The sequence below is a fragment of the Nilaparvata lugens genome, chromosome 1 (genome assembly GCF_014356525.2).
Source record: "Nilaparvata lugens isolate BPH chromosome 1, ASM1435652v1, whole genome shotgun sequence".
NCBI lineage: Eukaryota > Metazoa > Arthropoda > Insecta > Hemiptera > Delphacidae > Nilaparvata > Nilaparvata lugens.
In genome coordinates, this window is record NC_052504.1 from 85948125 (window position 1) to 85970862 (window position 22738).

Sequence of the window (22738 nt, forward strand, 5' to 3'; positions counted from 1 at the left end):
CATACTCTATTTAAATGACTTTTTAAATTTAAGACTTCTAAACTAAGCTGTGATATCCTTTGCAGATGATACTGCAGCTATTTTTCACGGTAATTCATGGAATGAAGTTCATACCATAGCTGAAAATAATATGCTTTTAATTAAGAAGTGGTTGGATAAGAATACCCTAAGTTTAAATATTGAAAAAAACCAATTACATAACTTTCTCTGCAAATAGAGTAGGGCAGCCTAACGAGAATCAAGATTTGAGACTCCATTCTCAGTGCAATTTAAACTTGGGTAATTGTGATTGTCCCACCATTAAAAAAGTCAATAATACTGAGTATTTGGGAATCATAATTGATGAAAACCTTAAATGGGATGTTCATATTAAATACATATGTAGAAAAATTAGATATTTATCTTTTAAATTTTACCAAGTTAACAGAATTCTTAATAAGAACCAGCTGAAAATGATGTATCATGCTCTAGTCAAGTCAATTCTGCAGTATGGCATAGTTGTTTGGGGAGGCTGTTTCAACTGTCATATAGCTGAGTTATTTGTAGCACAAAAACTGATAATTAAAACTATATCAAGCAAACCCAAGCTCTATCCAACGGATATGGTTTTTAGTGATTTTGAGGTCATGACTATACGTCAATTATACATAAAAACCGTAATTGAGTACTTGATAAAATATAGATCCGATTTTCCACTCACAATAAACTCTACTCTTAATTATTATAATCTAAGGGTCACTGCTAACAAATATGTAACCTATAACACTAATATTGAATGTATAAGGAGGCAGTTAATTTACATAGGTACTAAAATAATAAACCTCATTCCAAATCACTTTCTCATAGACAATAAGATCAGCGGAAAATTAAACTGGATATAAAAAACTGGATATACAGTGATTTCTTCTTCCATTTAAATAATATTAAGCTGCGTACATATATACGCTCTTCCAACCCGCACCGAGCACGCTCCTCCCTCGTACCGCCCTCGTTCCTCCATCGAACTACAGTCGCGCCGCCCACGCACCCATCATGAACGTTATGGAAGATGTTAGATCTTCTCGCGTTCCCCGGTCGAACCATTGTTGCTCCCCGGTCGATCATCAATCGCTCTGCTGGAGTGACGTTCGGTTGCGGAGCAGAGCGAGAGTCTGTACGCACCTTTATATGACTCGAGATTTCTGCTCCAGCATTGTTTTTTCATTAGTTTTTTCATTTTTCAGTGGACTCGCTTACCTTTATTTTGAGTACCTATTCCTCTGTTTTCTTCCTTCCCCCCCTTTCTCCCTTCCCTTTTTTCCTCATTACTTCTCTTCTCTTCTTTGCCTGCCTACATTTTCCACTCACAATAAACTCTACTCTTAATTATTATAATCTAAGGGCCACTGCTAACAAATATGTAACCTATAACACTAATATTGAATGTATAAGGAGGCAGTTAATTTACATAGGTACTAAAATAATAAACCTCATTCCAAATCACTTTCTCATAGACAATAAGATCAGCGGAAAATTAAACTGGATATAAAAAACTGGATATACAGTGATTTCTACTTCCATTTAGATAATATTATATGACTCGAGATTTCTGCTCCAGCATTGTTTTTTCATTTTTCAGTGGACTCGCTTACCTTTATTTTGAGTACCTATTCCTCTGTTTTCTTCCTTCCCCCCCTTCCCTTTTTTCCTCATTACTTCTCTTCTTTGCCTGCCTATTACATGGGAAACCATAGTTGGCTAGGTATCTTCCTCTCTTTTTTCTCTCTTCTCCAACACACCCAACCACAAAGCCCATGGTTTTTTATATTTGGAGCATTTTATTGTATTTTATTTTTTTTTTGTAATTCTTTGTTATTTTGTTTAGTCTTGTTTTTAATAAATTGAATTGAAGATTGGAACATTATGAAGTTGTCTGGTTGCCTTTATATTGTACTTATAATGTAAATTCTGCATTTGAGAAATTTATGAATATAGTAATAAATCATTTTAATCTGTGTTGTCCGGTGATAAGTTATAGTAAACGGCCGCAAAATAAACACAAAAATAAATGGTTTAACCAAAGAATTTCAAATATGCGAGTTATGGAAATTAAGCAATAATATTGATGATAAGCTGAGATATGTAGCTTTCAAAAAAGAGTATAAGAATACTATTGCTGATTACAAAATTAAAGCTAATGATAACTGTATCAATAATTCAACAAATAAATGCAAAACAGCTTGGAATATTATAAAATCAGAGGCAGAAAAAAGTCAGACCAGGCAAGTGATACCAGTATCAGCCGATACTCTGAACCATTATTTTACAAACGTATCTGTGACCGTAAATAACATAAACATGCCCTCCAATGATCCAGTAGAGTTATTGAATAAGTTTACCTTACCAGCTGGTCTAGAGCATGGTTTTAAATGGAAGAAGGTGGAGCCTAGAACTGTCTTAAGGGCAGGTCACACCGAGCTCGCGTCCGCGGAGGTAGTACCTCGGCGGTAGTTTTACTTCGCGAGCCAGGCGAACTTTTGAAACGTCTGCTAGTGGGAGTACCGCTAGCGGTAGTGAGCTCGGTCTGACGTGGCCAATCTAATAACATGGGAAGCGAACTCAAGAACTTCGCCATCGGTAGCGCATGCGCAGAATACCGAGACTCACACGTGACAATGAGTCATTTGCATGCCTACAGCGACGCAACATTTTGTGTTGCAGTCGGAATTGAGCTATTGTCATTTGCATTGTCTTACGTTGTTGCATTGTCATTTTCGTTGTTCATCATTTTATTTTAATTATTTAATTATATTTCTTTAATCTTCATCTATTCTTAATCAACTACTGCTTCAATGGAGAACCTAATTGAAGAACCATCAAATCCACCATTTCATATTCATTATATACCTATTCTTATGCTCAGTGTCTATAAAAAACTTATTATTTCAATTTTCTGCCGATTGTATTATTCATTCAAGCTCCCCCACTTCTAGGGAACCAGCCTCATCAAAACAAGAACAAAACCAAACTACCGCTGGCGGACGTTTTTTGGTGTGAACTGCTTCCAGAAAAACTACCTCCGCGGGAGCGAGCTCGCTACCGCTAGCAGACGTTGGTGTGACGACCGCTTCAAGATATTGTTAAAAAACTAAGTTCTTCTCATGCTAGTGATGCCTATGGGCTAAGTAATGCAGTTATGAAAAATATAATCAACAGTAGCCTATACTTATACCACTTACATTCTTAATCAATTTGGTTCTTTCTGAAGCTACTTTCCCGGATATTCTGAAGTTAAGTAAAATTAGTCCAGTGTACAAAAAAGGTGATAAGACACAACCAGACAGCTACCGCCCAACTTCACTTGTTCCTATCATTGGTAAAATCATTGAATCTGTGATGTTTGCCCAATTATATGAATATTTTGATTGTAATAATCTTCTGTACAGTAACCAATATGCTTACAGACCAGCGCATAGTACAATAATGGCTGTTGAGACCGTTGTAAACAGGATTTTAGAAGCTTTAGAAGATAGGTTGGTTACAGTTGTTGGCCTGTTGGATCTGCGAAAAGCATTTGATTGTACCTCACATAGTCTTCTAAGAACTAAATTACAGTTTTATGACATTTCTGGAAAGGAACTTGAAGTAATTGAGTCATATTTAAGAAGAAAACAGGTTGTAGTAGTGAATAATGTCAAATCTGATGTTTTGGATGTATTAGCAGGAGTTCCGCAAGGCTCAATCCTCGGACCATTTCTATTTTTGATTTATATGAATGACTTTCATTGCAATGTAATTCAATTAGGCCTGCCTATACTATACGCAGATGACACAACGTTAATGTGCATTAATAAAAATATGACAAATGTGAGAACAATGCTATTAGAATGCATTCAAGCGTCTAAAACCTGGCTGGAAGCAAATAATCTTGTTATCAATGAGGATAAGACAGAACACATCTATTTTTCGTTAAATGACGAATGTGAAAAACAAGCTGTAAAATTTCTTGGTCTGTACCTAGACAGTAAATTGACATGGAAGGAACAAGTGAATATGTTATGTAAAACATTATCTAGGTTAGTATATCTTATTAGAAAGCTCAAATACTGTGTAAGCTCAGATGTGCTTTTGACAACCTATTTTGGCCTTTTTCATTCCCTAATAACATATGGAGTTATACTGGGGGGCAATTGTAGCACTGCCACAAAGATACTTATTCTTTAAAAAAGAGCGGTTAGAATAATCGATGGCCTGCAACAAAGAGAATCTTGCAGAGAAAGTTTTGTTAAATATCAAATAATGACAGTGCCAACTTTATACATTTATCATAATTTGGTTCAAGTAAAAAGTAATATACACAAGTTTAACAGCATAGGACACTCCCATAACACAAGAAGAAGGTTTGATCTTCCTATTCCTCAAATAAGATTGGCAAAGACACATAAGAGTCATTACTATCAGAGATACATGATATTCAATAAAATTCCACTATGGGTTCGTAATCTGCCAGAGAAAAGTTTTAAATTAGTTGTTAGTAGATGGCTGAAGAATAAGCCATTCTATAATCTTAGTGAATTTATGGCATCCAACCCAGATACAATTGAAAAATGATCAAATCTTGCTGATCTACGGTACCTGTTTTAAAGTTTGTAACATTGTTTTTGACACGCTAATCTTTGATTGAGCAATTAGAGATTATATTTTAGTAGAACAAATTGTAAAATTTATATAATATATTATTATTGTTATTATTATTGTTTTAATGGATTACTGTATCAATGTTGATTGTTTGTGACCTTGACGAAGCCTATTGCAATTTTTTTGTTTAATGGCAAATAAAGTATTCTTATTCTTATTCTTAACCGTCCCCTCTATTTATATATATGATGTGATTTTATACGTAAATAGATAGACTTTGGCTAGAACTGCTTTGACAATTTCTATACTATCATGGGAGTCTCTGGGATGCTTTTAAAGACAAACAATACATTTTTCAACAAATTTTGCTTCTAATAATAATAATAATACTGAGGGTGATGCCCACATAAGCTGTTAGGCTTGTGCGTGGGTAATGAGTGAGAGGGATGATGATGAGAGATAACGACTACATTTTAGGTAGACGGGATCGACAGCTTATCGTCTCCTCCGAGAGACGGGGTGGCCATATCTATGTGATTGTGTTGTGGTAAAAAACTTTCGCCACGGTCGAGATTCGTACTCGGGTTCTCTTGATTATAAGACCGGCGCCTTACTTATCACTTACTCCAACGAGCCACTCAAATTTAATAAAATCAAATTTATAATACATCAATCAATTGATTGTATAACACATGTTGTGGTATTTCTTTTACAAAAAGAAAAATGTATCGATGTTTACACTACCATATTTGGAAACCCTGTACATGATCAGTACCCATGTTTTACGTAAAGAGTTTTCAAACATTAAGGGCCGGTTTCCGAGCTCGGGATTTAGCTAAGTTCTAGACTTTAAACAGCTGGAGTCAGAAAATTGGCTTTCCGAGTCAGAGCATTAACGTTGTCGAGGACTCAAATAGACCCTGGAGTTTAGAGATCACGCTAGACCCTGGAGTTTATAATTTCGCTTTCCGAGTGAAGAGCTTATAAGTCCAGGACTTGAATTAGATTCTCGCCTCTTTCCGAGTCAAGGATCTATCAAAAATAGTTAAGTCCAGGACTTGAAACAGAGTGATTTTAAACCCTCGACTGGGGTAGGGTTTAAATTTAAGTTCTAGACTTAACTGAGCAGACACAATTCAGTTATTGTTTTGGAGTAGATGAATGGACAAATAAATGTCATTGAATACCTAAAATATTGGAATTAGTCCATCTAAATTCATAATTTATAGTTTGCAAGTTTATTTTGGTATAAAGTTCTTCATACAATATTATGCTTAAAAAACTAACCTTATTTTTACGACTGTATAACATAACCTAGAAATGTTCAAAAATCAAAATCAAAAATCAAAATCAAAATCTTTATTTGTCCCAAAAACATAATTACAATGACAAAAATGGTTATAAATGAAAAAAGTAAAATACAATATAAAATGAAAAAGAAAAATACCATTAATAGGATTATACATAACTATATTAAAAACGGGAAGTCCCTGCAAGGTTCGAGGAACCTGAGCGCAGAGGCCGAGTGTTCAATGCTTAACAGTATATGAAAATAATAATGGGATATTATTAAGAAATAGGGAAAAGAAAAAGTGAGTAAGGAAGGGAAGAGAAAGAGCAGAGTGAAGGTATAGGGGAGAGTAAAGAATAGTTGAAGATTACATAAAAAACATGAGAAGTCTTTATACTAAGCTATGAGGAAATTACATTGCCAAAATTACATTGTTCGAGATTATCCATGTATGAATTTCAATTAGCAGTTTTCTATTCAATTTACTAGTGATAAAATGGTTAGGAATAACATTGATGAGCTTTGATACCTGATATAAAAATTGTTTTCTACAAATTGATAAAATAGTATCTGTAATTTGAAAGGTAATAGATGAGGGACGGAGGTTATATGGTGAAACACGCAGGTTGAAAAGATTCATATGTTTATTTATGTAGATGATTAAATTTTTTATGTAAAGCTGCCTGACAGTTAAAACATCTAGCTCACTAAACAGGTACTCACTTGGATAGAGTCTGGGTTTTCCCAATATAGCTCTTATAATGTGTTTTTGAATTACAAAAAGTTTCTCCAAGTGGTTTGAGTATGTTCCACCCCAAATTTTTATTCCATATTGCAGAAATGATTGAATGTAGGCAAAATATATGAGTCTTGAGATTTTTTTATTACTAACTTGGCTGATATTACGGAATTTACTTATCCAATGTCTGAGTTTGTTACATGTACTATTGATGTGAACATCCCAACGCAAATGTTGATCAATCATTACACCCAAATATTTAACACGATGTTCTCTATTAAGCTTTGAGCATGTACAATTTATCCAATCAGACTCTTTGCAATTTACATTATGGATTTTAATGGAATCCAAACCTTGCGGCTGGCCTATAGAATTTGGAGAGAAAGACATGAAATTACTTTTTTTATGTTCAATGTTAATATATGCTCATCAAACCAGGATTTTACTATTTTAAGTCCGGATTCTGCTGCTTTTTTAGTATCCTCCCAATTCGTTTCACTGAATAACAATGAAGTGTCATCAGCAAAAGCATTGAGACACCATTTTTTAATTCTAACTTGAGAAGATCATTAATGTAGATTAGGAAGAGAATCGGCGACAAGACTGTTCCTTGTGGAAGACCGTAATCAGTGAGTTGTTCAAGGCTGGTTTTATTATCAATTTTGAGCAATTGGAATCTATTTTTTAAATAGCTCTTAAATAATTCAAGGGCTATTCCTCGAATACCCAACTTTTCCATTTTTATCAGAAGTTTTGAGTGAGGAATAGTGTCAAAAGCTTTAGCAAGGTCTAAAAATATGGCTATTGTTTTATTTTTGTTATTGAAATTTTCTGTAATTTTCTGTGTTAGAAGAGATATTGCATCTACTGTACTTTTTTTAGACTGAAACCAAATTGATTTTTGTGAATTATATTATGCTTTAGGAGATAGCTAACTAAACGGTATTTTATTAACTTCTCAATAATTTTGGAAAAAGTACTCAACAAGCTGATTGGACGATAATTGATGGATTAGAAGCATCACCTGATTTATGTAGGGGTATGATATTGGCTAATTTTAAACTATCAGGGAAAAACCCCTCCGCAAAACATTGATTTATTATCACCTTCAATGGTTTTATAATATGTGGTGAAATAGTTTTTAAAATCCTATTGCTAATATTGTCAATTCCTGGAGCTGAGTTATTGTTTAGAGAGTTTATTGTAGCAGTAATTTCATTTTCATTGGTAGGTGTCAAGAAGAAAGAGTTGTAATGCTCCACACATGAGTCCTTGAAATGATTACATGTTGTTGCAATGGGATTATTTAACTTCAATTTCTCAGCATAAAGTTTTCCTACGCGAGCAAAATGTTGATTTAGTGTATCAGCTTCTATTTTGGGAATTTTTTTAGTATGTCTTCTACCTAACAATTCATTTAAAGTTTCCCAGATTTTCTTAGAGTTGTTTATATTCTGATTAATTTTATTCTTATAATACTCACATTTATTCTGTTTTATTAATTTATTAAGAAGATTTCTGTAATTTTTATACTCATTTCTTAAACGGTCATTGAAAGGCTGCTTTGAAAGTGTTTTAAACAATTTGTCCCGTTTTTTAATGGAATGTACAAGTCCACGCGTAATCCAAGGTTTAAGGGGTTGTAATTTATGCGGAATCTTTACTGTAACTGTTGCAAGTTTAATGTGATTTGATATTTTGTCAGTTAAAATTGCATTGCTTCATTCACATGTAAATTGTCATCTAATAAGTTATCCCAGTTTTCAGTTTCAATGGATAATATTAATTTATTGAAATCTATTTTATTGAAAGAATTATTTTTACTTACAATTTTGTCAGTTGAAAGATCAATGTGGATGCTGACACAAAAGTGATCAGTGATGTTGTTTTTATTACTGAACTTAATACATTGTCAGGATTGAAAGAGGAATTCTTTAAAAATATGTGATCGATAATCGATTCAGTGCCGTTTTGAACTCTAGTAGGCTTGTTTATGTATGATTTAAAACCATTCAAAGATAAAATTCCGAAATATTCATTAGTCGCAAGCGTAGACTTATTCAGATGTATATTCAAGTCACCGGCAAAAATTATATTGGGCTTATTTTTGATAAAATACAAACAATCATTCAAACAATTGAGAAAATTATCTACATTGGTTGAAGGAGACCTATAAACAGCGATAAGTGTTATCTTATCCTTCGCACCTGGCACTTGTACATCCAAAAGAATTGAGTTAGATTCTTTTATTTCGTAATCCAACTCATCTACTATAAAATTACATTTGAAAAAGACACAAATTCCATCACATTTATTTGTTTTACATGGCTTGTTAACCACTGAATAACCATTCAAATTAAAATTAAAATCATCCTCTTCAACTATCCAAGTCTCACTGAGGATAATAATATGAAACTCTAATGAACAATTACTGATAATGTATGACAGCTCATCAAAATTCTTTCGCAAACTTCTTATGTTTACGTGGATAATGTTCAGGTAAGATTGATTATCACTACTACCAAACAACTCAATCTGAGATTGAAAAATATCCTCTATTATAATAGTATTGTGAGTCTCAAGAGAAATATGCTCTTCAGGGTCATTTATAAGAACCATACAATAAAAGGAAAAATTAATAGGAAAACGAAAAATAAGCTATTTAAAATCTTGTAATAAAGGAGAAATTTAAAAAGGAATTAAGAAGGAATAGAATTAACTCTGAGAAAAGAATAGGAGAAAGTTAAAGTTAAAGTAGATAAGAAAGTCTATTACTATTAATGAAAGAAAGAAAAAATACAGAGCTCGGTCATCTCGTGACACATATCGCCACATTTAAATATATATATATCAGTCTTTAAATAATAGAAACCAGTAAATACAGTGTAGTAATACATTTATTCAAATGGTTTGAGGTCCTCCTCGTTAGTTATACGTTTTACCGGAGAGTCTTGTTGTTTACGAATGAGAATCTTTGCATCACTCACCCAGACATAAGCTAATTTATTGTTCTTTTTAAGATCTCTAGCTTTATTGAGTAGAAATTTGTTGTATGCAGTGAGATGATCGTTCACATAGATATAACCTGGTGGAAGATTACAGTTCAAGTCTCCATTTTTCAAGTGTCCTTTTGCTTTCGCCGCACATTTCCAATTAATTTTGGCAGTTCTTGACGTGAAGCGAACTATTATAGATTTTGTCTTATTTTTAGAAGAAGGAACCCTATGAGCAACAGAGATATCGTCTCTTTTGAACGGAGTATTAATCGCTCTAGCAACAGATTCTAGGATTGTGTACACATTTTCATTTTTTGTCTCCGGAATCCCTGCTATCTCCAAGTTGTCCAAACGAGTGTACTGCTGTATTTCATTAATGTCTCTTCGAAGTTTAATATTTTCAAATTCAAGCTTCTTACACTGCTCTTTCACTGATTTGTTTTCTGCGCGCACAGTTTCCAATGACGATTTCAAACTTTCAACAGTTGAATTAAGAGTCGTAATGATTTTACTCAACTCTTCGAATTTATCATTAAATACCTTAGTAAGGGTGTTTTCGATAGTTTTTGTCAAAGTGGACTCAAGATCGTTGCTGTCGGTTGAAGAAGATTTTTCTTTACATCCGTCGCACTTCCAAGTTGATTTCTTCACTCCGAGTTTTCTAAAATTTTCTAACGTACGAATTTTAGTACATGTTGGATGGAAAAAATTCCTACATCCACAGCATTCTAGGATATCTTTTGAGTTGTTGAAATCCGATTCACACTTGTAACAAACATCAGCCATGGCAAACAAAAAAATTGATTCGAAATACTTAAATAACACAGAAAAATAATTGACGATCGTGTACGAGATGGCACGCTTAACAAACTATCACAGTAGTTATCATACAGATAAGGCAACTCGAAAAGCACGACCGTTCGCTCTGAAAGCTATAACAACACTGAACAAATATTAGTTGCTAACTGTTATTTGGTATTAACTATGCAAGAGCATCCTTCTTATTTATCGAGCAAATAATAATTTTAATTGTTTCTCAGCAATAGCTATTGGACTTGACTGAGACGGTTATTATTATGATTTGAGGAGAGTTTTACCAGTAATGGAAAATTTACAGTCTGATTGTCTGAGACAATAAGTTTAATTTTGAAATTCAATATTGTACTCTTTCAGATCAAACTGATCAGTTGCAAAGTAGGCCTACGAATCTTCATCGTGATTATTTTGTTCAAATATTGTCAAACTCTTGCCACTCCTGCTAGCTACTATTCATGTTCGACTAATGATTACCATAATTCTAATGATTACATCTAAAATGATAAGTTTAATATAACCTATTAATAGAGATAATTCCACGACATTGCAAAAAAACATTAAATAAAGTAAACTCTAATTAATCACTCAATGAATGATTATAATCTTATACTTTTATGAATTGATAAGTTTTTGCTTTTTTACTGATGATTACTGAAATAGATAATTGCTAATACTAGACACAAGTGTGTAATGAGGCCCTTACTAACGGTTGAAGTCAACATGATACATGATTAACAGAGTCTAATAAACAGTCACGTACCATATCGATCTCATCACAATGCTCTTCGGTCAAAGTGCGCTTGAGTTCGTCGAGCTGTTTGCGGCTCTGATCGCAGATGTCAATGACCCCATTCATGTAGGGCATGTACTCGGGCTTATCAGTCAGGTGTCCGTTCAGGGTGTTGAAAAGCAGGTGTAGCACTCGCGGAATGATGCCTGGATTATTTTTGGTACCTGCCAACCATTCAATTACTTTTAAAAATATCGTGAGCTGGGTTATCGTTTGTGCGTAAATGCCGTCGTCGACCACGACAGGTAGAGAATCTCAGATTTGTCTAAATAAACCAAAAGATTATGTTCAATTATGTTTTAATACGGCAGGTTGAGCTTATACTTTTAAATGGCAATATGTTGATATTATTGAGGTGCGTACAGATATACGCGCCGCGAACATGAGCAATTCACTTTTAATCAGCTGATTATATCTGTATTTTTACAGAAACGGTAAGATACAGATATAAAAAGCTTGGCATCAGCTGATTAAAAGTGAATTGCTCATGTTCGCGGCGCGTAGATCTGTCTGTACGCACCTTTAGAAATGTTTAATTCTTAAATAATAAAAATTTTGTCTAATAATGAAAAGTTATTTGATCAGCTGTTTTAGCACACTTTTTGGACAATATGAATGTCAACAATGCTTGCCGTCGTCGACTGCGGGTATTTACGCATAAACGAAAATGCACCTTCACTTTTGTAGATGATTCAGAGTAGAAGATGATCGCGAGAATAAGGTGCAAATTACAGTGGATAACAGGGATCTGCGCATGCGTTTTGTTTCTCTAGCAATCTAGTTTGCAAAAGCCGACATGATAGCCAACCATATGTCCTCCTCACTATAGTGAAGTCGTTATAATAACAGTGGAGAAAGATAGGAGAGCAGCGTTGCCGATTCTCTATCTTGCCACTGTCTTCTATAATAGAAGATAGCTGATACCGGTATATCCAATTTTGGTATATATCTAACATTGTAATATAATATATTCTAGGTTCCTTGGGTATATCTGAAGTAACCTAATTTTTAACTGTTCATTCTTGTTTAAAATAATAAACTATATTTTATTTGCCAAGAAAAAATATTTTTCAATGATCAAATAATACATTATCTTTATAATTGAGACTGAATATTTTGTCGATTAATTACATTTCTTCTTTGTTAAAAAACGATCAGGCAACTTTGCGGAGCTATAGTGAGGTCCACGTTATAATGACAGTGGATAAAGATAGAAGAATAGCGATGCCGATTCTCTGCATTAATTAATTATATTTCTACACTGTCAAAAACATAACTGGCATCGTTGTGAACCTAGAAAAGGATAGTAACACCGGCTTTGTCGAATGATAGACAAGGATATCAAAACTAAAGTTGATCAAATACTGTCATTATAACGTGGACCTCACTATAGAAAAGAATAGCGCTATCTGCTTTGTTGAATGATAGACAAGGACATCAACACAATGTTAATCAAATACTGCCATTATAACGTGGATATCATAATAATAATGTAAGTCATCTTGATAAATTCAAGTATTCTGCTGTTCACAACCAGCCCTCATAGTACTCACTCTTCTGTTTGTAGTAAAAAGAGACAATTTATTTGCAGTTTGTATTTTTTATTATCAAGTCTCTCTTCTTCACTTCAAGGATTAGGTCTATTTAATAACCTGTTCCAGTCCCCATCTTTTTCTCGGCCTTCCTATATCTCTTTTCCCAGTAAGTGCATAATGTTTAGACTCGGGATTCTTCCTGGAGGCATCCTATTCAAGTGACTGCACCAGCTTCTTCTATTTTGAATAATCTTGTCGTGTACTGGTGTTAAATACAACGTTGCTCTTATTCCCTCATTTCTTATTCTATCTGTTCTGGTGAAGCCGAAAATACTCCTTGAAAATCTCATTTCGGCGGTTTGTATCTTGCTATCAATTTTACTTTCCTTGCCCTACTACCATAGGTAAGGAAAGTATTGCTTTCCAAAAAAATTAAGGTACCCAAATTTCAAGTTTTCTATACGTTTCAAGGACCCCTGAGTCCAAAAACATGATTTTTGGGTGTGTGTGTGTATGTCTGTGAACACGATAACTCCATTCCTAATTAACCGATTGACTTGAAATTTTAAACTTAGGTCCTTATACCATAAGGACCCGACAATAAGAAATCCAATAAAATTCAATTCAAGATGGCGGAAAAAATGGCGGATAATTACTAAAAAACCATGTTTTTCACGATTTTCTCAAAAATGACAAGACCCATTTATTCCAAATTCATACCCTCTGTACATATTTATCAGCTCTATCAACTGGCATGAGTCCTTTTCCTGGGAAACTAATGGGGTCCACCCCATCCTTAAGAAATGGACTTTGTAAACTCCCTCTCGTGCATGAGGTAGGTAGGTAGAGCAGTTTATAGAAAGAACACATAGTCGAGATATTTCATCTGTAGAACAGCTGTTTTGACGACTTTCAAAAAATCATCTAATTTCACAATTTTATTTACACAAAGAAAAAAGTACTCTGAAAACAATTATATATATACACATATACAGTAGTCTGATCGTAGTTTCAAATATGTTGCCGCTAATCGTCATTATGTTATTCCCCTAAATTATTATCGTTTAAGAATGAGGCTTACAGTTCAATGAGCAAGGAAAGTTGTGTGAGTGTACCACACCAGATTTTTTCGTGAATAAATCCAACTCTCATATCATCAAGTATATTTGATTTTTTTTTCATTTTATGAATTGTTTTTACTGTTGCCTGATTTCATTAGTAAATTTCATTAGCAATAGATATAATAATAATAATAATATCGAGGTCAGAGTTTTTAGGTCGCACCTAATCAATGGTTATTGCAATAAATTTCAGTCATACCTTGAATAGTGTAGGTCTTTCCGCAGCTGGAAGTTCCATAGCTGAATACGAGTGAATTGTGACCGCCGATGAAATCGACGAGTGGAGTTTCAATGCATTTCTCAAACAGCTGTTGTTGCTGGACGTCGGGTCCAAATATGTGCGTGAACTGGAACCTGAAAATCATTTCAAAAAAATACGATTAATCAACAAATTACAGGTCTGATTTACAGACGTCATCCTGAGCAGTAAATTGTCTTAAATCAATAATTTACAATGAAGGTCAAACCATGTATGACACAGATTGCATACTATTTTTGTATTACATATAAGTTAAAATTGCGATTAATCAAATAGTCTTTTTAAAAAATGAATTTATTTGTTAACCACATATTACAATAATTTTATATCTCGCGATAGAGCTCCGTCCGCTATGTCCGCTAGCTTGGAACAGACTACTAAATACAATGTTACCTTCCAATACAACTATGCTACATCAACAATAATGGAATGAGGAGTGCTGACTATATAAGTAATTAGCTATATAACTTATATGTAAACACCTGGAGTGGCACACTCACACTACTTCCCTTGCCATGTTAATGTACAGTGTGATCGGAAAGTTGCGCACATCATAAGCTGCGTTTACATCGGAGTTAATAACACGAGTTATTAACAAAAAGTTAACTTGACTGAATCGTCAAAAATTTATAATAACAAAAGTTGATAACTCGTGTTTTCAAATTCCTTGTTATTGAAGAAAATGTTATTAACATAAATATTTTTAAAGGGTTATTCACAATGTCGTTTTAGCCAGCTATTTGTGCTATAAAGTGCTATTTGCTAATTCTGGATTGTGAACGCCCCATCAAAAACCAACTACTATAAGCTAACTGCAGTAGCTTTCCAAGCGGATAATTTGTGTAACTCAAAGTTTATAATCTCACTTTTGCTACCAGACCAAAACAGATATGGACGCCGTTTTAGAGTTAGCGGACTCAAACCTTCGCTATCTGCTATCTCGTCTGTTAATTTTTTTCTAACGTACTACTATAGCATTGAGTTAAAGCAGGAGTTATTAGTTATATAGCTGGACTTATACAGCTAAAGCTGAGTTTTCCTTTGTGCGTAATGCCGAAATCTCAGATTGGGTAGATTTAAATTTGTCTACATAACCTAAAAGATTAATTTCAATTATGTTTTAATGGGGCAGGTTGAGATTATACTTTTTTATACTTTTTCAAATGGCAATGTGTTGATATTATTAGAAATGTTTAATTATTTAAAGACAGATAATGAGAAGTTATTTGATCAGCTGTTTTAGCACACTTGAAATTTGGACAATATGAATGTCAACAATGCCTGCCGTCGTTGACTGCGGAAATTTACGCATAAACGAAAATGCACCTTAACTCAAACTCCAAAATTGTGAATACCCCTAATGACTTTTGTTATTAACATCAGTTAATAGCAAAAATGACGAAAACTTTTGTTATTAACTCCGGTGTAAACCCAGCTTTAAGGCAAGGAAGTAGTCAAATATATTTTACAAAATTTATTTATTAGTAAATGTATACACAAATCACTCACATTTTTAAAACAAATGCTCAAAATAGAAACCTTTTTCAGTAATGCATGCATGAACTCGTTTTATCATGTTTGATGACAACTTTATTAACACGTTTAAATTGATGTTGTTGATTACTGTTATGCTCACTTCCAGTTCATCCAGCGTGTGAGGCCTGTTTTTATAAACTCTTCCTTTAGAGACTCTCCCCCACAGTAAGTGGGTTCATTTACCCCACTTTACCACACTTGAGGTATGACTCGTTGCTCTTGAGAAAACGACTGAGTAAACTCAGTAACACTACATACTTAATGTGACTAGTGTCCAGTTCAATGATCTCTAGATTTGTTGTAGAAACTACATGTGGTGCTATCTTGCAGACGCCAACATGACTAATTCATGGAAACTACTATTTACAGAATTGTTCATTAACATATGCGCGACTTTTCAATCTCTCTGTATTTCTCACTAGTCTGTATTCGTGGTTTTCATTGGAACTCCTTAGTTGTATTTGAGATTTTGCTCAATAGAAGTAATGTATTTACATGTTACTATAATTTCCAGAGTGAGGAATTTACAATTAGATAGGCATGAATATACATCAAGTTTAACGCGATAAGTTGACTGCTCCAACCACTAACAGTGTCTGATCCCACTCACAACGGGAAAATGTGAACATCTCGCCACAACAATGATATAGAATAGAATAGAAGACAAAACTCAAAATCAAGCCAAATACAACAAAGGACTGATTCTATGCAAACAAGAAAGTGTATTTCTAGCTAGAATAAATTACAGTATTGATTTTTTTGTTGCAATTTAATCAAACTTAGTTTAGATACTTTAATTTTCAAAGATATTCTAATCTAGATAATGAAAATTTTCCTTTTTCTGTCGCCTAGTTGAGTAGCACTAGTGGAATCCATTATAGTTTCAGATTGATGATTTGGTGTAGAAATTGAAATGGATATAATATTTAGACGATTTGAGACAAATTAGGAAATAGAAGATGTTTTGGGCAACAGCCATTTCTCTCGTTTCCGACTATTGTATTATATGCTCTATCCAACAAATAAAATCTACATAATTTACAATGGCATCAGGCGTTCGGTTATAACGTGTATTCTTATCAAATATCGAACGATTATACAATTATACAATTACATTAAATATATAATAACTCAAAATATTTACCTATTTTCTTCATGTTTTCCAATTTTCCTCTTCAATGCACGAGAACTAGCTGGACATGAAATTGTAACGTATCTATCATCCGAGATTTTCCACAATTTAGCCTGAAATGAAGAATAGTAAGTTATCAATTGAAAAACATTATTTGAAAAAAATTGATTACAATTATTTGAAAAGACAATTCTTCAAGTTTCAAGGAATCATCAGCGGTATGCATTTTTAATAAAATTTAAACGCATTATAAACTTTTAAATAGTAACAATTCAAGTATTCAATTCAATTTATTACTTGTCATGGCTAAACTTTTGTAAGATTATGTAGTTACTTTTTGTAACTTTTGTAAGATGTCAAGAGTTACACAATATGAAGTAATTGAAACCACAGACTTTGTGCAGTCAAAAAAAAAAAAAAATAGCCTAGAAATAATTATTTCTCATGTATATTTCATAAAAATATATAAACTGTCGAAACATAATTATTGTAAAATGTGTTAACAAAAAATATAAACTATTGATTAGCATATAAATATTGTAGCACCCTCATGATTATGAGGAATTGAATACAAGGACATTCTTTCGACAAACTATCCTAGACATTATGTGTCATATGCTAACACTACGTTAAACGCTAAACCATGTTTACTTGTAGTTATGGTTGCATTTATCATTATGTGTTTCATTCGCGGTTTAAACGAACAGCTGACATTTCTCTGTTTAAACCGAGTATCTGCATACGGGCCTATGACTTGTATGATTCATCTTTCATGGCTTCACAAATATTGACAAATAGTACAAAAATTTGTCAAATGCGCTAAGCTAATCTTTGTTATTTGACAGTTCATATGTCTTTATTACTAATATTATTTGGATTATTATTTATCTTCATTACTGATATTACTTAAGCTCGTATAACAAATTAAATGAATCAGTTGTTGAAAGCTAGTATTTGTTAATTCACGGTTTCAATGGCTTTATTGGAGTGATCCGTGGTCTAGTGGATAGAGTGTTTGCATAAGAGCATACAGATCCCACATTCAAACCCGCTCATCACTAAACGTTTTTTCTTTTAATCAGGTCACTCCTGAGTTATTGGATGGGCAAGTTAAATTGTCGGTCTCGGCTGAAGTATGACAGTCGTAAGGCCCATTGTAGGCTTAAATTATATATTCAGGCGAGGTGGAACCTTCCCCACCAACAAAAGCCTTAAGAATTTATTTTCAATTGCTTTATTAGTAATAGTTTATTGATTCATAGTTTCTACTAATAAAGCCATAGAAACTATGAATTAACAAAGACTAGATTTCAACATCTGATTGATTTTATTAATTACATAAGCTCATGTAAGATGATATTTTGAAATTAAAAAATATATTTCTTACCTGATCCTCACATTTTGAAGGCTTCACTCTCAGATACACATCTATTGTTTCCAGTTTACCGCCATCAGAGTCTTCATACAGAACTTTTCGACAAGCCATTGCGGGCAACTGATTGCAGTGACTTCAATGACACTTCATCATCGCCACCTGTTAGATGCAATACAGTATTTTAATATCTTATTTGTTTTATCTCAAACATTATAAATTTGCAAATACTGTATATTGGCACCGTTCCATAACAATCACACTTTCAAGAAATGATAGATTTTCAAGTTGTGTTTACAATTCAATTTGATTCGGCAATGTGATATAAAGGTAAGTATTTTAATAATAATTATTATTTTATTTGTAAACGAGCACAAGCACATACAAATGGAGTTGCTGATAAGAGTCCATGAATAACAATACGAATATTAAACTGTAAAAACGTACGGTAACATAATGACAAGAAGCAATAAATTTACATAAAAAAGGTAAAAAGTTCAAATCTATATAAACAAGTTTTCAAGCACCATTGAAAGTTCGTTTGTTCCAGAAACAGTGATTATTGACTAGAAAACTTAAACCTATCATTTACACACAATGATAATATAAATTGTAACTTTTTTAATTCGACGGATTAGATTATATTAGTACAATAATAATTCGGCTATCAATGACTATCACTTTCCAAAAACAATTCAAGCAACATAACTTAAAACAATGATAAATACTTTGTCAAAAGTAATTTGATATAGGCGACCGCGGCCAGCAACCCCGGCCCGGAAACACCGGAGCATCCCTATCCTACTATATATACATTCAAGCAGATGATAAATTACTATCTATAGCCTTATATCTTTCTTCGATAGCCTCAATACAGAACATGTAAACTTTTTTTATTTTTTCGCTATTTAGGTTTGATAATAAAACTAACACTTGATCTGAAGGACTAACAATATTTTTTATGTGTTTCATCAGATACTTGATTCTCAAATTATGATATCTTCTACAATTGATGAAAAAATGCTCCAATGTCTCCAAGTCGGAGCCACACGTCAAGAACCCATTCTCCGGATTGAGATTAGTCTTTCTACAATTATTAAAGAACAAATGCACACCAGTTATCGTTGGTATGCGCAACTGCGTAACACATCTCACTCTATTTATTGGCAGTGGGACAGTCAATTGCTCTGCTATTATGAAATTTGGATTCAGTTTTGAATATCGTTGACAAGTAAGAGAACCCAGTGCGTTCTGCCTATCCACCTCTCTCAACAGCCATGAGTATTTATTCAATATAGCAGCATAAGAGTTGCTTAAATCCACCTCATCAAACCCATCGAACTCATCTGAAAACCCTGGTCTTTCCACTCCAATATCCCTCAGCTGTCTCCTAATACAGCACACCCAATTATCCCTCTTGTCATATTTAGATTTGCAAAGAACCCTGTAACATACATAAGGTATTCTTGATTCACTCATATTTAGAATTTTCAACAGCCAGTTCAACTGCCTCTCAAAAAGATACAGTTTCAAACTGGAGCGGTTTGTCTCTATCCTGACTGCCCACCCGGGAGCGGCGCGATTTAATAAAAGATTACGCTTGAGAAAAAATAATTGAATACGCTCGACAGCCTCCTCTCTACCTAGGGACCAGACTTCAGCTCCATACAACGCAGATGGTAGAATTACCGAATCGAATAGTTTAATTTTTCCTAACCAATCATCCGATTTCACCTTTGCTAGAACCGCCATCATTGCACCTGTCTCATTTTTAGCTTTATTCATGGAATTTCTACACATTGCTGTAAATTTGCCTGATGACTGGAAAGTGACTCCTAAATAATTATATTCTTTACATATCTCTATACAATATCCATTGACAAAAAAGGGCCTAAGTGCTCTCAATCTTCCCCTGTGAAATGGTAATACTTTGGTCTTTTCCGAATTCACCCTCAAACCCAATTCCTCACTGTACTGGACTAGACATTTTAATTTATTCCGTATATCCGGTACACTATCCGCCAGGATCACCACATCATCAGCGTACTGAAGCATAATGATATCGTTATCACTGCCAATTCTAAGTCCAGAGAGCCCCTTCTTTCTGAAATAATCCCCCATGTCAGCTATGTACAGGGAAAAAAGAAGCGGACTGGCCGGGTCCCCCTGCAATACGCCCCTTGAGACCCTAATTGGCTCTGAACGGGCACCGGAACGACCTATGTCAACTGCCACCGTAGCTTTGGAATATATGTCTTTAAGAACACAAAGAAATTTACCGCTCACTCCAAAATTACTTAATCTGGACCACAGCTTACAATGAGGAATGGAGTCAAACGCGGCTTCATAATCTACGAAAATTCCATACATGGGTTGATGCTTCAATTCGAGATAGTAATAAATAATAGAATAAAGTGAAAATATATTATCCATTCAACCACGACCTCTACGAAAGCCAGATTGACTCTCGCCAAGTACATGAAAATACTCTGCCCAGGTTGATAAACGCACAGTTAACAAATTTGTAAAAAAATTAAACAGTTTGAAATAGCTATTGCCCTGTAATTCTTTGGGTTCAGTTTATCAAAAAAGGTAAGTATTTTAGATCACCGTATCATTTATCGCTAATGGGAACTTGCAGAGGGAATTATTTTTTCTCAATCATCACATTGGATGAACGTATGTGCAGTGCAATTAGGGATGTCAATCCCGGGACTGATTTCCAATCCCGGTATTTCGGAATCATCCAATATCAATCCCGGGATTGGCAAAAATCAGTTTAATGCTTTTTTAACCAATTGTTCCTCATCAATTACATGTTCAGTAACAGTGTGTGGAGATGAAAATGGGCCCATTAAAGAGGGAGAGGCTATTATTAAAATGAAAAAAAATACTTGGGAATAATATTAAAATATATTAAACATTCTATTTCTATAAATGTTTTCAAGATTAGGAGTAACTGTTTTTTTTTCATGTCCTACCTTAAATTTGCTGTATCCTAGATGATAGTGAGAACTGAGGAAAGCAAGATAACTCATCAGAGTCTTTTTTAAGTAGAACAAAAACATTTCTATCCTACATCAGGACGGGATAGAGCACACACTTTAATTACGTCAAATAATGTAAAGTGAATAATTATCACTTGAATTAATAATAATAATAAAATAGAATACTTTTTGTAAGACTGTATCGTCATACCGACCGAACAACGCGAAAGCTGAACCACTACACTACTTAATGAAATTTCGTAGAGCCAACTATAATATTTACTTCAACTAGATATTCTACTTATGATAGAGAAAGAGAAGAGGAGAGGAATAATTAGACAGAGAGTGAATCGTTAGTGCTTTTTTATTTCTGATTTCTGAAGTCTTTTCAAAGTTCGGAATGCATTTCAAGGAAATGCCATCAGCACTATTGCAAATATTGCGCCGGCTAGACTGGTAATTGGTGTGCTGTGTAAACAGACTCAAGTGTAGAGACATAACAACCGATCAACAACCATTCTGCCAATTATACGAACTGATAATGCAAATTCTATTAAGCCAGTAAAGAGTACAGTATACAATCAATGTTATGTATTTATGGAACTGTATACTGTGCCTGTAGAATAAATTAGTCAAACACTTAGAACAATAAATTAGTTATAAAAACTCATATTCATCACCGTAAATGAATTCAATATTGAATTGTTTTTGGAAAAATATGATTCACAATTTCAGGTTTACAATCCCGAAAATCCCGGGATTGTTAGGTAGGCTATCAAAAATGGACCGGGATCCCGGGATTCGGGATTGACATCCCTAAGTGCAATCGAGACCATGGATTAACGTTTAGTGATAATGCAGTAGACTTTGCAGTAATGCTGATTGACACAGTTAATACAGATATCTGGTAATAATGAAAGATGGAAGTATAAAGTGTTAAATAGCCTAGAAGATTAAAAAATTACAAAATTAGGGCATGATCACATTGGATGTGTCTACGTGCAAGTCCATGCTAAATCATGCATAAGCCGAGAAACAAAATATAGACGTCTGGGTGTCACTCCGTCTACTGGTCAACCCGTCAGGATGTCACCACTAAAACCGGGTTTTGAAGTGACCGGCTGACAGATAATAATAGGAATAATTATAAAATGCCTATAATAGCCTACAAGAGGGTGAATAGAGGGGAGTGGAGTGAGCAGATTTATTAGCTGATTTTGGCATTTTACATGCAGACGGTGATAGAAGGAACGATGTGCCAATGTCCCGGAGGTGACATGCTGACCGAGAAACCAGTTGCCACAAGCGAGAAATGTGACACTCAGTGTTGCACGGCAACGACAGGATGTCACCTAAAATTCCAGTAGGTAACATGTAGACGAGGTGACCAGATGACGAATGACGTGAGCAAGCATACACTCTGACGAGTATGGTCCCGACAGGATGGTACATGCGATTCCAGTAGGTGACATGCTGACGGGGTGACCAGTTGATGGTAGTGAAATATTTTTGCAAGGGGATGAGCTGTCGCCTGTGGTTAAAATGCC

General features: G+C 34.1%; 1 protein-coding gene across 1 annotated transcript in view; it reads right to left on the minus strand.

Moving 5' to 3' along the window:
* LOC111044625 (kinesin-like protein KIF20A) overlaps positions 1-22738 on the minus strand; it is a 35901-nt gene that overhangs the window by 12299 nt on the left and 864 nt on the right. The window contains exons 2-7 of the mRNA XM_039419447.1: positions 18220-18366; positions 16845-16945; positions 14105-14259; positions 11220-11413; positions 11174-11181; positions 8864-8871 (exon numbers count right to left, since the gene is read on the minus strand). Of these exons, the coding sequence (XP_039275381.1) occupies positions 8864-8871; positions 11174-11181; positions 11220-11413; positions 14105-14259; positions 16845-16945; positions 18220-18318 (565 nt within the window). The 5' untranslated portion in view covers positions 18319-18366. The remainder of the gene's footprint in view (positions 1-8863; positions 8872-11173; positions 11182-11219; positions 11414-14104; positions 14260-16844; positions 16946-18219; positions 18367-22738) is intronic.